We start from the raw sequence: 16,264 nt of genomic DNA, 5'->3' as shown, positions 1-16,264 counted from the left end.
ACAACATGCATCTTAAAATATTAAACAAAATTAAATGGTAGGTGAAACAAAATGAAATGCGTATGCCCCATAGAACGTTAAACTATGGAAAATGCAAATTTATCTGGTACCTAGTACCTACCTACTTCGTTTTATATTTATATTCGTGACTGCGCTGAATATTTATTTTACCGTTTTCTAACCTGACAGTGACAGTGACGTAATATATGCGTGACTGACATTGATTGATAATAGTTGATGAAATGGATGGGTGGACGCGGACGCTCATAAAATCTATTTTAATTTAAATAAAACAAAATATGTACAAAATAAAAGCGATTGTGTGAAGTTCATTTTAAAAATATAGAAATTAACTTGAAAATAACAGTTTCCGCTCTCGACTATTAGTTTTCGGTCAATTTATTGGTAAAGCCTTATTGGTAAGTTCTATAAAGATCCTTATTTTCCCGAAAAGCAATTTTGTAATATTATTTACTAGCGACCCGCCCCGGTTTCGCACTGGTAATATATAGATATAAACTTTCCTCAGAAAACCATCCTTACTATATTTCAATTGGAACAAAATCCGTTCACAACTTTCCGAGATTGGCGCATAGATACAGACAGAGAAAATAGGGGGTCTTAATAATATCTTTATGAAAATGTCATTTTTATGCAGCATTTAACATATTGTGATTTATTTAAATACTTATTGTAACACCTCTTTTTATTATTAAAAAGTAAAAGTGACAAGGTGCTCTTTGTTGAATTCAAATAAATCTCATTCCCTTAACCAACTTTTACAAGCAATTTTTTTTTACAAATTTAGTGTCATTTGTTGGTGGAACAAAAGTGGCACTCTCAATTGGGGAATTATTTGGCAGTTTATTTATTTTATTTAAAAAGTAGTAACCTGCCTTGGTTTTGCACGGGTAGCATTCTAACCTTCCGCAGAAAATCCTCTTTCCAACATTTTAAACAAAACAAAATCTGTCCACAACTTTTCGAAATTACCACATACATTCTGAACAGAGAAAATATGTACAATACATATCAAACTGTTGACTCTATCTACTGCAAAAACAATATGGCCGTGAAATTATGTAAAACATGTCACGATGCCTGACTTTTGCAGGAGAACTTGCCACAATGTGGTCAGTGCTGGTGGTGCCTGACGAGGTGAAGGAGGACGGTGACCTGACTGCGTGTATCGGATGTCTGGCCACGGAGGGCAAGCTGTACGACATATATGCTAACAATCTGGTTGAGAGCTTTATACAGTTGGTTGGGATTTCTGTGAGTACATACATACATACATAAAATCACGCCTCTTTCCCGGAAAGGTAGGCAGAGACTACATCTTTCCACTTGCCACAATCTCTGCATACTTCCTTCACTTCATCCACATTCATAACTCTCTTCATGCAATCTCGGCGATATGAGCATATCAACATAATTCACATAAATGTTATTTGTACCTTAAGAGACTATATATGTTTAAGTGTCGTCTATCTCTTATAGGGTAGACAGAGCCAACAGTCTTGAACAGACCGATAGGCCATGTGCAGCTGTTTGGCTTAATGATAGAAATGACATCCAAATAGTGACAGGTTGCTAGCGCGTCCCCTAAAAGAAGAATCCCAAGTTTATAACTCTATCGCTTAGTCGCCTTTTAGACGTCCATGGGAATGAGATGGAGTAGTCCTATATTCTTTTCACTATTGATGCCGGGAACCACACTGAACCAGAACCAAATATAAATTTTGATATCAATTGGCCTATTGGCCTGTGTGGCGAAGTGGTAGTACGCTTGTCTGTGACACTGGAGGTCCCGGGTTCGAATCCCGGCCAGGGCGTGACGAGAAAAGAACTTTTTTTGATTGGCCTGGATCTTGGATGTTTATCTATATAAGTATTTATTATTAAATATAGTATTGTTGAGTTAGTATCTCGTTATAGGTCGCGCGGTGGTTTAAGAACGCTCGGCAAAAGTAGAAGGGGCATGCGCAGTGATCAAATTTTAGGTCTATTAGGTGCGACGAGGAGAGAGGGGGGGCGGGTGTGCGCCGACGGCGACACGTATTGGTGGATTAGTCACTCTTTACTTCCCGCGTTGAGTTCGCGCGTCCCGTGTCTCTTGGGTACTGTTGCGTACAGATTGTTTTATCGTATTAATAGTAAGTCGTAATGGGAACAAATGCCAAAAAATAAAATTTACACATACACACTTTTGCATTTATAATATAAGTAGGGATACACACTTTCGCATTTATAATATAAGTAGGGATTATAAGTATTTATAAGGCATAAAATCCATACTAATATTATAAGATATGGATATAATTAAATAACTGAGTTAAAACATAGGCTACTTTTTTTTTGGAAAATCACGCGGGCGAAATTGCGGGACAACAGCTAGTATTAAATAAATAAAAAAAACATTTCCCTTAGCATTTTTGAGCGCGAATGTACACATGCGCCGATTGCCCCCACTATTTTTGCCGAGCGTTCTTTAACCACCGCGCGACCTATACACAAGTCTCGGACTTACTTCGAGGCTGACTGAATTTGTGTAATTTGTCCCGTATATGTTTATAATACCCCGCAGGAGATTGAGAGCCACTCCCCGCGCCACCTGTGCGCGTTCTGCCTGTCGTCGCTGCGGCGCGGCGCCGCCTTCCGCCGCTCGTGCGCCCGCGCACGCGCCGCGCTGCAGCTCGCCGCGCCGGTGAGTGTCTCCCAGTCTGTCTGTGCAATAGCTCTGGCGTCTCTCTTCACAGCCCGGGAGCCCTATAAGCGCGCTGGATCTTTTCGTTTGGACTACTACAGCGCTCACCAAACAGCTCGCTATCCTCTGAGAGCTACTTGCTGGATCTCGCGTTTATATATTTAAATTATCTCTCATAACTCTTAACTGCGACAATTTACTTAAAAATCACACTAATAGACTGGTTTTATATTTAATTTTTAAACCAGAGCGTAGGTGATCGAATCTGTAAGAAATGAAGCTGATGTTAGCTGGGTCGATGTTAAGTACATTAGTTTGGATACTAACCGATGCTGTTAAGGTGAGGGAAAACATCGCAAAAAAGCTATGCTAAGCCAAGGATGTGTAACCATGATCGATTCAACAAGGGTTAGGTTCCCCTGCAAAGGTTGCGGAGGTCAGACGGGAGGCGTTTAAAAACCTTACTCACTAAAAGTCTAGAGGAAGAATAATATTTAAAGAATTTTTTATTTTATGTGTAATAATATGTGTATCACAAATGTATTGTGATAGTGAATAAAGCTTTTATCTACGTATCTATTCTATTTGCATTTGCTGTAACATGTAAAAGCTGGGGCTAGTCATCAAAATTTCGGATATAAAAAATAATGCAAAAACAAATAAAATCTTAAATTGTAGACGAAACTTTTAGGACAAACACTAGAGAACCTTTGTCCAAGACTACTATTAGCTCTGCGCCTGTCCCGGGTCCATATCAGATTTCATAAACTTTTATAGCATAATAATAATTTTTCTCATATTTTTTATAATTTTCGGCATAATCGTCGTTTTTCATAACAAAACTTTATGCAATACAATGATTTATGGGGCTCAATATATACCAAAATTTAGACAATATATTCCCCTCAACATTTGCTTGTATAATTTCAGATCACAACAAGTTACCTCAATGAAGTCAATAAGAAACTAAAACATCCGTACGCACGGACACCCGTCAAGACTCTAGACGTGACGGCGACAGACCAGCCGGAGATTAAACAGGAGGAGTATTTCTCAGACTCCGACGATTACTTCCTCATCACTATTGGTAATTCAAACAGATTGAAGAAGGACCAAGATTCCGTTAAAAATGATTCAGCAGCAGAAGAGAAGGAAGACGTGCCGTCGGGGAGGGACAGTGACAGCGAAGTTGAAACGTTGCCAATTTTCGCTGACAGCGTAAAAAAAGAAGTGAAAAATAAAAAGAGAGTTAACATAAAAAAAGAAAGGAAACCTAAAAAGTGTAAGAGCGACGAGGAAATAGTGAGGAATGTGAACGCTTTCAATTTCGATGTAGTTTTCTTGTCCAAAGACGATCAAATTCGGGAGCAGAATGATTTGAAGACGAGGAAGATCAAATATCTGAGGAACGACAAGAGATGCGAGCTCTGTGGCAAAAATTTCAAGACCAAACGGTCGAGAGAGGTGCATTACAAGAAGTACCACGACGAGACCGTCGGCGCGTTCTCGTGCGAGATATGCCACTGCCGGTTCCCCGCCAAGAACAGGCTGAACTCTCACATGAAGCTGCACAGGGAGCGGTTCCACTGCAGGAACTGCGACTTCGTCACGAACAGGGAGTGCGGCCTGCGTCTGCATTACGAGTTCCACCAGGGCAAGAAGTATATATGCGAGTTTTGCAAAAAAGACTTTGCAAAAGTGTCCAGCTACATGTCCCACGTGAGATTGCTGCACGCCAACTTGCTGCCGTGGTGCGAACTGTGCGGGGAGTCGTTCATCGGCGAGAAGGGCGTTCAGGCTCACAAGAGCAGGGCGCACAAGGACGTGGAAGAGCCAAGTTTTAAGTGTAAAAAGTGCAAAATGTGTTTCATGACGGAGCAAGCTTTGGAGAAGCACAAAAGTTTGAACAAGTGCGATTTGTCCAACTGTGTGCATTGTGGGGACGCGTTCGCCAGTCTGCAGCTGTTGAAATATCACCTGATCCAGCGGCACGGGGTCGAAGGGCCGGCCGTGACGGACTGTGGTCAGTGCGGGGTGAGCTTCCACAGCAGCGCGGCGTTCCAGAGACACGCGAGTGCGTGCGGGGCGGGCGCCGTGTGCGTGCAGTGCGGGCGGGACTTCGACGGCGAGGCGGCTCTCGGCGAGCACGAGGCGCGGGAGCACACCGCGTTCTTCTTCAAGTGTGAAGAGGTGAGGATTTAGATTAGTTTTTTTTTTTTTTATTGTTTGATGTGACTGGCTTTTGTACGTAGCTCTGTATGTGTGTTAAAATGTGGTTCTGGTGTTCTTGTTCTTGAGGGGATTTTTAGAAATTGTTTAAAGCCTATATTAAATCTAAGATAATTAACAAAATTTTGACAAGTATTTTTGTCTTGATGTAATAATTATTATAACAATTTAAAACTTTTTTTGGAATTCGATTCCACGATACAAGATCCGAAATAAGACTGGGCTCAATAAGTCGACCTATTGAGCCCAGAGTTTTGTTTCATGCCCACGTTATTGGAGAACCTTATGTTCAATATCTCCGTCACTATTGCAGGTTCCATTCCTATTGCTTGTTCTAGGGCTATTCTCCGGACCGGGGTTCATCCAATATTTATTAGATTGTTTCTTTCCTGGAGGAGTGCGCAGAGACTACATCTTTCCACTTGCCACGATCCCTGCAAACTTCTTTCGCTTCATCCACATTTTTCGGGTTAGGTTTCGAGTACTCTTGACCTGGCCTTTTATCAGAACGTCTCCGTTTTGTACGTCAAGGTAGGTAAGGTGGTTCCTCTAGTCTAGGCCTTCAGTGTACTGGTATACATGTACATTCAGAAGGTTTCCTTGTCCCTTGCAGTGTTCCCGCACGTTCACGAACGCGTACTACTTCCGCGACCACTGCGCGCGCGGGCACGAGCGCGCGCGCCGCGACCCCGCGCGGGACGACGTGAGTACGGGGGGAGGGGACACACACTCACACACGCACACACTCACACACGGACACACACACACACGGACACACTCACACACGCACACACTCACACACGCACACACTCACACACGCACACACTCACACGGACACACTCACACGGACACACTCACACACGGACACACTCACACACGGACACACTCACACACGGACACACTCACACACGGACACACTCACACACGGACACACTCACACACGGACACACTCACACACGGACACACTCACACACGGACACACTCACACACGGACACACTCACACACGGACACACTCACACACGGACACACTCACACACGGACACACTCACACACACACACGGACACACTCACACACGGACACACTCACACACGGACCCTCACGGACACGCACACACACACACACGGACACACTCACACACGGACACACTCACACACGGACACACTCACACACGGACACACTCACACACGGACACACACACGGACACACTCACACGGACACACTCACACGCACACACTCACACACGGACACACTCACATGCACACACTCACACTCACACACGCATACACGCACACACGGACACGCACACACACACACACGCACACACTCACGGACACACACACCCACACACGGACACACACGCACTCACTCACACACGCACACACTCACACACGGACACACTCACACGCACTCACTCACACACGCACACACTTACACACGCACACACTCCCATGCACACACTCACACACGCACACACTCACACACGGACACACTCACCCACGGACACACACACATACGGACACACGGACACACTCACACACGGACACACTCACACACGGACACACTCACACACGGACACACACACGGACACACTCACACGGACACACTCACACGCACACACGGACACACTCACACACTCACATGCACACACTCACACTCACACACGCATACACGGACACACTCACACACTCACATGCACACACTCACACGCACACACGCACACACGGACACACTCACACACTCACATGCACGCACTCACACTCACACACGCATACACGGACACACTCACACACTCACATGCACACACTCACACGCACACACTCACACACGGACACACTCACACGCACACACTCACATGCACACACTTACACACGCATACACGCACACACGGACACGCACACACACACACACGCACACACTCACGGACACACACACCCACACACGGACACACACGCACTCACTCACACACGCACACACTCACACACGGACACACTCACACGCACTCACTCACACACGCACACACTTACACACGCACACACTCCCATGCACACACTCACACACGCACACACTCACACACGGACACACTCACCCACGGACACACACACATACGGACACACGGACACACTCACACACGGACACACTCACACACGGACACCCTCACACACTCACACACGGACACACACACACGGACATACTCACACGCGGAAACACTCACACACGGACACACTCACACCCGCACACACTGACACACTCACACACGGACACACACACACACGGACATACTCACACGCGGACACACTCACACACGCACACACACACGGACACACTCACACGGCCACATACGGACACACTCCACACGGACACACTCACACACGGACACAATCACACACGGACACACTCACACACGGACCCTCACGGACACGCACACACACACACACGGACAAACTCACACACGCACACTCACACACGGACATACTGACACACTCACACACGCACACACACTTACTACACACGGACACACACTACCAATACAATACCGAATAGCCACCTTACCGATTCGACTACCTACTTTCTTTAGGGCAATATATATGTATATATATATATTACAATTATATATTACAATAGCTAGAATATGAATATATATACATATATACAGGCCCGCAAGAGCGTCGGTGGTCGAATCGGTAAGGTGCCCGGTTAAAGTGCGTGTGGCGCAAAAAGACAGGTTCGAATCCCACTTCGGCCATGTACCAATGACTATTGTCGAAGTTAGGTACATATGTACTTGAGTTTGAATACCAACCGATGCTCTTAAGGTGAGGGAAAACATCGTGAGGAAACCTTCACATTCAGGCAACTGGATGTGTAACCATATGATCCAATACAGGTTAGGTCAACCTGCAAAGATTGCGGAGGTCAGAAGGGATTCGCTTCGTGTAAAAACCTGACTCACCCAATCCAGGATCCATGGTCAAAGGCACAGGCCGGGCTCCTCTCCAGAGTGGTGATGATGCAACCGGGACTAAAGCCAGGAGGAAGAAGACATTATCTGTATCTGCTCCACACAGAAAGACAAACCGCCGGCGCCGCGCAGACGCGGGCGGCGCCCCAACCCGCACGCGGAGCCCCTCGTGCGGAAGTGGAGGGTGGTCGCCGGGGAGCGGAGGCTCGTCATGGAGAAGCTGTCCTCCGACGGACAGGTCATTAAAGAAGAGCGGGTCAGGGACGCTGTGTGCGAATTGTGCGGGAAGGCTTTTGCGGTGAGTGTCGGTTTTGTTTTTGGTGTAATTTCGTTTGACATAATTTCGTTTGGTATAATTTTTTTTTTCATAATTTTTATTTCATATAATTTTGTTTTACATAATTTATTTGGCATATTTTCATTTGACATAATTTGTATTTCACATAATTTTGTATGAAATAATTTCATTTGGCATAATTTTGGTCGCCGCAATTTCGTTTGAAATAACTAAATTTTTCGTAAAGACACTAAATATGTATAATTAAATATGTATAATTAAATTAAAATTTTCATTTATTAATTTGACGAATTCAACAGTGATTACAGTAAGTAGTGCATTGTAATATCAAAATTATAAGAAAGAAAGGCAAATTACAAAATTCGTAAGGAATATAACCGCCGAATATAAATATAACCGCACGGACTTTTTGCTATTCGTCATATGGGCTTGAGCTTAAAAATCTATTCAATCTTTTGAACTCTTTCCGTGCGGCCAACTCGCCAGTTCCGTCCACGGTTTGCACGCCTACGAGATATAGTGGCAAAACTCTGCTACGCGCTACGAGCTACGCAGTACGAGCTATGGCTGTAGTATTTCCCCGTAACTTGAGAGTAAAATTAGGGCTTATCGATTTAGGGCTGGGCATGTGGGGTTAGAAAGGCTCTACACGAGATCTGATTACTTTTTGACAGTGCGAGCTATATGGTCTCGTATTGGCAACATTTAACATGAAATGTTTTTGTGGTTATTTATTCATCAATTTATTTATTTTAGAACGTGTCCTCCTCCTCCTGAAGCTGCACCAGCGACTCCACACCGGAGAGAAGCTGTTCTCGTGCTCGTTCTGCGGCAAGAAGTTCAACGTGTCCACGCTGCTCAGGGTGAGCGCGTCTGTTTGTTTGTTTACTCCTTTTTATCTGCCGTGTGGTTCCCGGCACCGATACAAAAAAAGAATATTTATTTATTTATTTATTAATGGAATTCTTACAGTGAATGTGGATGAAGCGAAGGAAGTATGCAGAGATCGTGGCAAGTGGAAAGAGGTAGTCTCTGCCTACCCCTCCGGGAAAGAGGCGTGATTTTATGTATGTATGTATATATGATTGGAACAGATCCCTTCATGGGACAAGTCCGCCATTGCAACGACGGAGACCCGACGAAGTCGCGGGCGGAAGCTATTGTATTAATATATTAGTAGGATATAGGATATAATATTTGTTTAATTTCAGAACCACATGCGCGTGCACACGGGCGAGCGGCCGTTCAAATGCTCGGATTGCCCGAAAGCGTTCAAGGAGTACGCCGGCTACAAGAGGCATTTGCTGGTGAGTTATATTTACTACTACATACATAAATATAATCACGTCTGTTTGTGTATCAAGGGATTTGCGGGGTGGACAGAGCGAAAAGTCTTGAAAATAACTGAAAATGCACGTTCAGCTGTATATAGGTAAATATACAGCAGAACGTTATACAATAAATATACATACTTACATATGGTCACGTCTATATCCCTTGCGGGGTAGACAGAGCCAACAGTCTGGAAAAGACTGGCAGGCCACGTTCAGCTTTTTGGCTTAATGAAAGAATTGAGATTCGAATAGTGACAGGTTGCTAGCCTATCACCTAAAAAATAATTCCAAGTTTGTGAGCCTATCCCTTAGTCGCCTTTTACGACATCCATGGAAAAGAAATGGAGTGGTTCTATTCTTTTTTGTATTGGCGCCGGGAACCACACGGCACACACATGTACACTATGATTGTTTAAATCGAAAAAAGCTTTATTACTAAAGATCGGAATAGGTAGATTGAATTGGGGTCAATGAACTGAAACGTATATATTAATATGGACATGCCTCCGGGATTGCGGGATTTGTAAATTATTAAGATTTTTTCCGGAATTTTTACAAGTGGCATGAAGAACATATTAGTGGTAGCTGTTTTCCCCCCGACTTCGTTCACGTAAATTGTAGTCCTATGTTACCCGCGGACAATGTAGTTTACTGTAACTGTAAGCACTGAAATGCAATCCCGGAAAAGAGGGTTATCCATGTTATGCTTTCTGTGGTAATTCATGATGCAAGTACACAAAATCAATCTACCTATTCCGAACTCTGCTTGTAACGACACGTCCCCCGCAGAGCCACACGGGCGTCCGCAAGCACGTGTGCGAGATTTGCCAGAAGACGTTCATGACGTCGACGTGCGTGAAGGTGCACATCCGCACCGTGCACATGAAGATCCCCATGCCGCCGCGCGTGCGCAGGCCCCGCGTCAAGCACGAGTGAATGTTCATGCTCGAATAAACATATATATATACAGGGTGACTTTTAATTCAACTGCATAAATTTAACTGTTAAGTGTACTCATCTAAAGGATATTTAAAAACGTTAAAAGAAAATTATCGGTTCATATTTCAGAAAGTACGAAATAAATAAAAGTATCAAAATCCACGATCCTAAATACGTCATATCACCCCGGCCGGCGGAAAAGCGACGCGTAAGATACAGAGGTTAACGACACAATTCATTCAGCTGAGCGATCTCGACAACTCTGAACTTTACTTGATCTTGATACTAGAAAAATTATTTATTTTACAGACATTTATTTACATGTTTAGTTTTAATTTCTTTTTGCAGTATTGGCATGTATAAAAGCGGGTAACGTAGTTTTTGAGGGTTTTTTAAATGTGAAAATGATGACGTTTAATTTAAATAAAAATAGGCTCAAACGGCTCAGAAGCATGGGTATAGTCTATGTTTAAAAGGATGCAGTTGTTTTAAATGTCACCCTGTATATATACGGCACAGATTACACAGATCGAGTTTGCCACGAAGTGAGTTCTAGACTCGTGTCACGAGATACTAACTCAACAATACTATGTTATAATTGATGATTTTAGAGCAAGAAAATAAAAACTGGATGTTATAGATATGTAAATTACTTTATTACAATTAATTAGCGCACAAAAAACAGTGTTCACGGATATTGACGTATGTTACCAGAGAGCGAGAGCAAAAAGGGCGGGAAGCTACCACAGACTATATAATTTGATTGCGTTCACAAATCTCTAACACTCCCTACAGAACGCAATCCCATTTTAGTTATACAATACAAATGTTTCTCAAAAGTGGTTCCTTTAGTTAAGTTATCAGCTACCATATTACAACTGTTAACAAACAAAAATTTTATTTTACATTTAACAATATTCTCTCTAATAAAATGCCACCGAATGTCTATGTGCTTAGTTCTTGGTTTGTAACAGTCCGTTGAAGCCAGCTTGATAGCACTTTGATTGTCGCAGTATATGAGAAGCGCACCATCGTCGCCTTGGCCAAGCTCTGCTTGTAACTGCTGTAGCCACAAAGCTTCCTGGGTAGCCGACGCCATTGCCATATACTCAGCCTCGGCAGTAGAAAGTGCTACTGTCTGTTGTTTACATGAATTCCATGATATAGATGCATTCTGAAACAGAAAAGTATAACCCGTGCAGGATCTTCTATCTAGTGAGTCGCTAGCCCAGTCAGCATCGCAGTATCCTGTTATGCTATGAGACTCTTCCCTTTTATAGCACATCTTTAGGTCCTTTGTGCCCTGGAGATATCGCATAACTCGCTTCACTCCAAGCCAGTGTTGATGTCCTGGATTGTTGCAGAATTGACTCAGTTTACTCACAGCAAAGGTAATATCAGGCCTGGAAACATGTGCAAGGTATATAAGACATCCTACCGCCTCTCTGTATGGAATATCAATATCCCTGTCTTCAGAATTCTTTTCGAATTTTTCATTTACTTCAATAGGAGTACGGACTGGTTTGCATTCAGACATGCCAAAACGTTTCAACATCATGTTAATGTACTTCTCTTGATCTAACAATATCACACCTGTTTTTCGATTCCTGCTTATACTTATACCAATACACTGCTTCACGTCTCCCAAGTCTTTCATACTAAATTCTGCTTTCAATTTTTCTTCAATTTCTTTTCTAGTTATAGTAGAACTGGTGAATATTAAGAAATCATCTACCCAGACTGCAATGAATATCATTGTTGAATGATTCACCAAATGATACAGACAAGGATCAATCTTTGATCTAGTCAATCCAATATTAAGTAGTGCAGAATTCAATTTAATATTCCATTGTCTGCTAGCCTGTTTAAGTCCGTAAATTGATTTATGAAGGAAGCATACCTGGTTATTTTTCCTGTAGTTTTCGGGTTGTGACATATAAATCTCAGTGTCTATGTCACCCTGTAGAAATGCACTTACAGCATCCATCTGTGACATTTCCAGATCATACTTTGCAGCTAGGGCTATCAAGTACCGTATAGATGTATATCTTACCACTGGTGCATATACCTCTTCATAATCACTACCCTTCTTCTGAGCATACCCCTTGATGACCAATCTTGCCTTAAAGCGTATGACCTCTCCTTTCTCATTAGTTTTGGTTTTAAATACCCATTTGCAGGGCAATGCCCTTTTATCTGATGGTAAGTCAACCAACGACCAGGTTTTATTTTGGAGTAAAGAATCATATTCTTCCTGCATGGCCTTCTTCCACTGATCAGCATGGGAAGATGAAAGAGCCTCTTCTAATGTCTTTGGATCATTTAGATTAAATATAGGACAAAAATAACTCACATCAGGCTCGTCTTCTTCTCTGTATTCGACATTTCGCCGTGGGCGTAGATTTATATTACGTATCGGTGTCTCCAACTCAATCGATTCTTCTGGTAAATAGGTTGAATCATCATTGTCGCCAGACTGGTACTCATCATCAGAAGACTCAGGTAGGTTTTCTTCTATCTCCTCTTTGCAGGTCTCCTCAGGCAGCTGTACTGCTGTTGGACTACTGTTAGACACACAAGGTAAGTAAATGTTATTATTATTTCCTTCAGTACTTTCTAGGAACACCACATCTCTACTTTTAATTATTTTATTTGTGCTAGGATCAAGTACTTGGTATCCTTTCGTGGATTCGCAATATCCAACAAATATTAATTTTCTTGACTTAGCATCCCATTTTTGACGTCGTTCTTTAGGTATTTGTACCATAACTTCAGAGCCAAAAATTCTCAAATTAGACAAGTTTGGTTTCCTGCCACTCCATAATTCTATTGGGGTTTTACCACCAAGTGACTTTGTTGGAGATCGGTTAATCACATAGGCTGCTGTTGCTATCGCCTCAGCCCAATATTGTTTTGACAAATTGGCATCAAACAACATACACTTTGCTCTTTCCACTAGTGAGCGGTTCATGCGCTCAGCTAGTCCATTTTGCTGCGGAGTATACGGAGTGCTAGTCTGATGTTCGATACCATGTTTGCGCAAGAAACCTTCAAAATCAGTACTGACATATTCTTTACCATTGTCTGAACGAATAGATTTAATCTTTCTGTCAAGTTCATTCTCTACCTTGCTCTTAAAATCTTTAAAAACATCAAGCACACTCGATTTGTTTTTCAATAAATATACATACACTTTTCTAGTGTAATCATCTATGAAAGTAGCAAAATATTTCATACCTCCGAGTGATACTTGTTCCATGGGTCCACAGAGATCGCTGTGAACAAGCTGTAGGGGCTCTGATGCTCTCGTACCTTTATTGTTGAAGGGCAGTCTGGATTGTTTTCCCGTGATACAGGTGATGCAGGTGATCGAGCTTCTACTTTTGTCAGGGAAAGGATTGACACCCTCTGCACACTCTGGCAACTTGTTAACATCTGTAAAATTCAGGTGGCCCATCCTTCTGTGCCACAAAACAACATCATTTAGGTTATTAGAACATGTAAGGTTGCAATATACTTCTCGGTGTGTGTCTAATTGGTATAAATTATTCACTAATGTTGCTGAACACAAGAGTTTATTATTATGATCATAGATATCACAGCCTTTGTCTCTAAAAATTACTTTACAACCATTTTTCACCATGGCACTGACAGACAACAAATTAGCTGCAAGTTTAGGTATGTATAGCACTTGCCTTACCTGAATTTTACTCCCTTCATCACCTTGCATCAATAAATTTACCTTTCCCATACTTTTAACAGGTAACGGTGTCTTACTGGCAACTGTTATTGATGGTATCGGTGGACTTGTGACATCATACATAGATTGACAATTATTTGTCATGTGCATCGAAGCACCTGAGTCCACATACCATAAATCAGGATGCATGGACTGTGAAGAAGCTGAAAATGCTGCAATGAAACCTATTTCCTTGCTTTCTTCTTTATTTTTACTTTCCAAATTCTTCTTATTCACATTGCTATAGCAATTCTTTGCAATATGGCCATGTTTATTGCACTTATAACATCTGGGCCCTTTGTTGAACTTCGATATATTGTTAACATGGCTCACACCCTTTTTCCTTGTGAAGAACGCTGAGCTCTCTGAGCATTGTACTTCCTGCAGGAGTTTTGTTTTAATGGCGTCTGCGCTGATCTTGATTCCGGAGCTCTCCAATCCCATAATCATAGGCTTATACGTCTCAGGTAAGCCTGCCAACATCAGCGTTCCGAGCCATTCATCATCAATATTGAACTTAATATTTCTAAGCTTGTGTGCACTCGACATTATCTTGTTAACGTAATCATCAACATTTCTTGAAGAATCCAAAGTAGTTGTTATGAGGTCTCTCAGCAAAGCTACCCTCCTGTACAACCCACTATCGTCAAAAGCTTTCTCCAAATTTTCCCAGACATCTTTACATGTAATTGCGTTCTGTACATGCACATAGTTGATTGGATCTAATAACAAGATTAGCTTTGACTTAGCTTTTGTTTCCTTCTTTGTATCTGAGTTTGTTCCAGTGACGCAGCACCACAATTCTTCCAGCTCGAAATATGCCTGTACAGCGAATTTCCAACTAGCATAATTGTCTCTTCCGACAAGTCTATCGATGTGGAAAGGATTGTGTCCGGCATTCGACATTTTTGCAGTGTACCTACTCTCAACAAAAGATTGCTGTAGGCGGTATTTTTCACGCGGCAAACTTCTAGCCTCAAAATGGCTGACAGCACAAAATACTTTCACGGAACAAACTAATGACTTTATTTTCTTGCTTAGTAACTACGCTCTGCTACCATGATGATTTTAGAGCAAGAAAATAAAAACTGGATGTTATAGATATGTAAATTACTTTATTACAATTAATTAGCGCACAAAAAACAGTGTTCACGGATATTGACGTATGTTACCAGAGAGCGAGAGCAAAAAGGGCGGGAAGCTACCACAGACTATATAATTTGATTGCGTTCACAAATCTCTAACAATAATAAATACTTATACAGATAAACATCCGAGACCCAGGCCGATCACAGAAAGTTCGTTTCTCTGGGATAAAAGTGTATGTTAGTCTGGGTCTTCAGATACCTACATACCAAATTTCATCGTAATTGGTTCAGTAGTTTTTGCGTAAAAGCATAACAAACATCCATACTGATATACTCACAAACTTTCGCACTTATAATATTAGTAGGATGTTTACACGTCGTAATTATATAAACCCTTAACAACAGTGTATTTTGAAGATATGTGTATAAGAAACATTGGTTTTGCCGTGACTTCACTTACGAGACAATTTCAGAAAATGGTTACATAACGGAGAATTCCGAACTTGTTTTGAACTGTGCTATTTTATGTTTGTTAGGGATAATCCGATTATTTAGTAGATGATGTTAATGTAAATTTGTATTTTGTACATATTTGTAAATATGTTTTATGATATAATTTAAATTTTAATTATTTTTATGATGTAAATAAAATAGAAAGTAAATGTTTATAATGCACTATAAAGATTTAATTTTATTTAACAAATATATGTGAATTTTATGATCAAAATTTGTTCATCTTTTTTTGTAAACTTGATATGAAAATGAAGTATTTTTTTTTTCGTGTAGGAAAGAATATCCAGTGTCGTGTGGATTTCGCCTTATTGTTATTTATATTTGTGTGAGTATTTAGTGTTAAAAATAAATCAACTTTTTTAAATTATATTGTTCTTTTTTTTAACATAGAAAATACTGCAGTGCAGTTTGTTCCGCTTCTTCTACACCTGCGCTTTGGAAGCGGTAATGGATATA

General features: G+C 41.7%; 1 protein-coding gene across 1 annotated transcript; it reads left to right on the top strand.

Moving 5' to 3' along the window:
• Nucleotides 1-242: 242 nt before the first annotated feature.
• On the top strand, nucleotides 243-16,175 carry LOC106142735 (zinc finger protein 555). The gene is made up of 9 exons (XM_060952181.1): nucleotides 243-419; nucleotides 1,115-1,275; nucleotides 2,588-2,707; nucleotides 3,638-4,897; nucleotides 5,550-5,639; nucleotides 8,004-8,195; nucleotides 8,870-9,058; nucleotides 9,407-9,502; nucleotides 10,319-16,175. The coding sequence occupies exons 2-9, from the start codon at nucleotides 1,129-1,131 to the stop codon at nucleotides 10,463-10,465; spliced, it is 2,241 nt and encodes a 746-aa protein (XP_060808164.1). The 5' UTR covers nucleotides 243-419; nucleotides 1,115-1,128; the 3' UTR covers nucleotides 10,466-16,175.
• The last annotated feature ends 89 nt before the right edge of the window (nucleotides 16,176-16,264 follow it).

The sequence above is a fragment of the Amyelois transitella genome, chromosome 28 (assembly GCF_032362555.1).
Source record: "Amyelois transitella isolate CPQ chromosome 28, ilAmyTran1.1, whole genome shotgun sequence".
NCBI classification, from domain to species: Eukaryota; Metazoa; Arthropoda; class Insecta; order Lepidoptera; family Pyralidae; genus Amyelois; species Amyelois transitella.
This window is presented reverse-complemented; position numbering and strand designations above follow the sequence as displayed.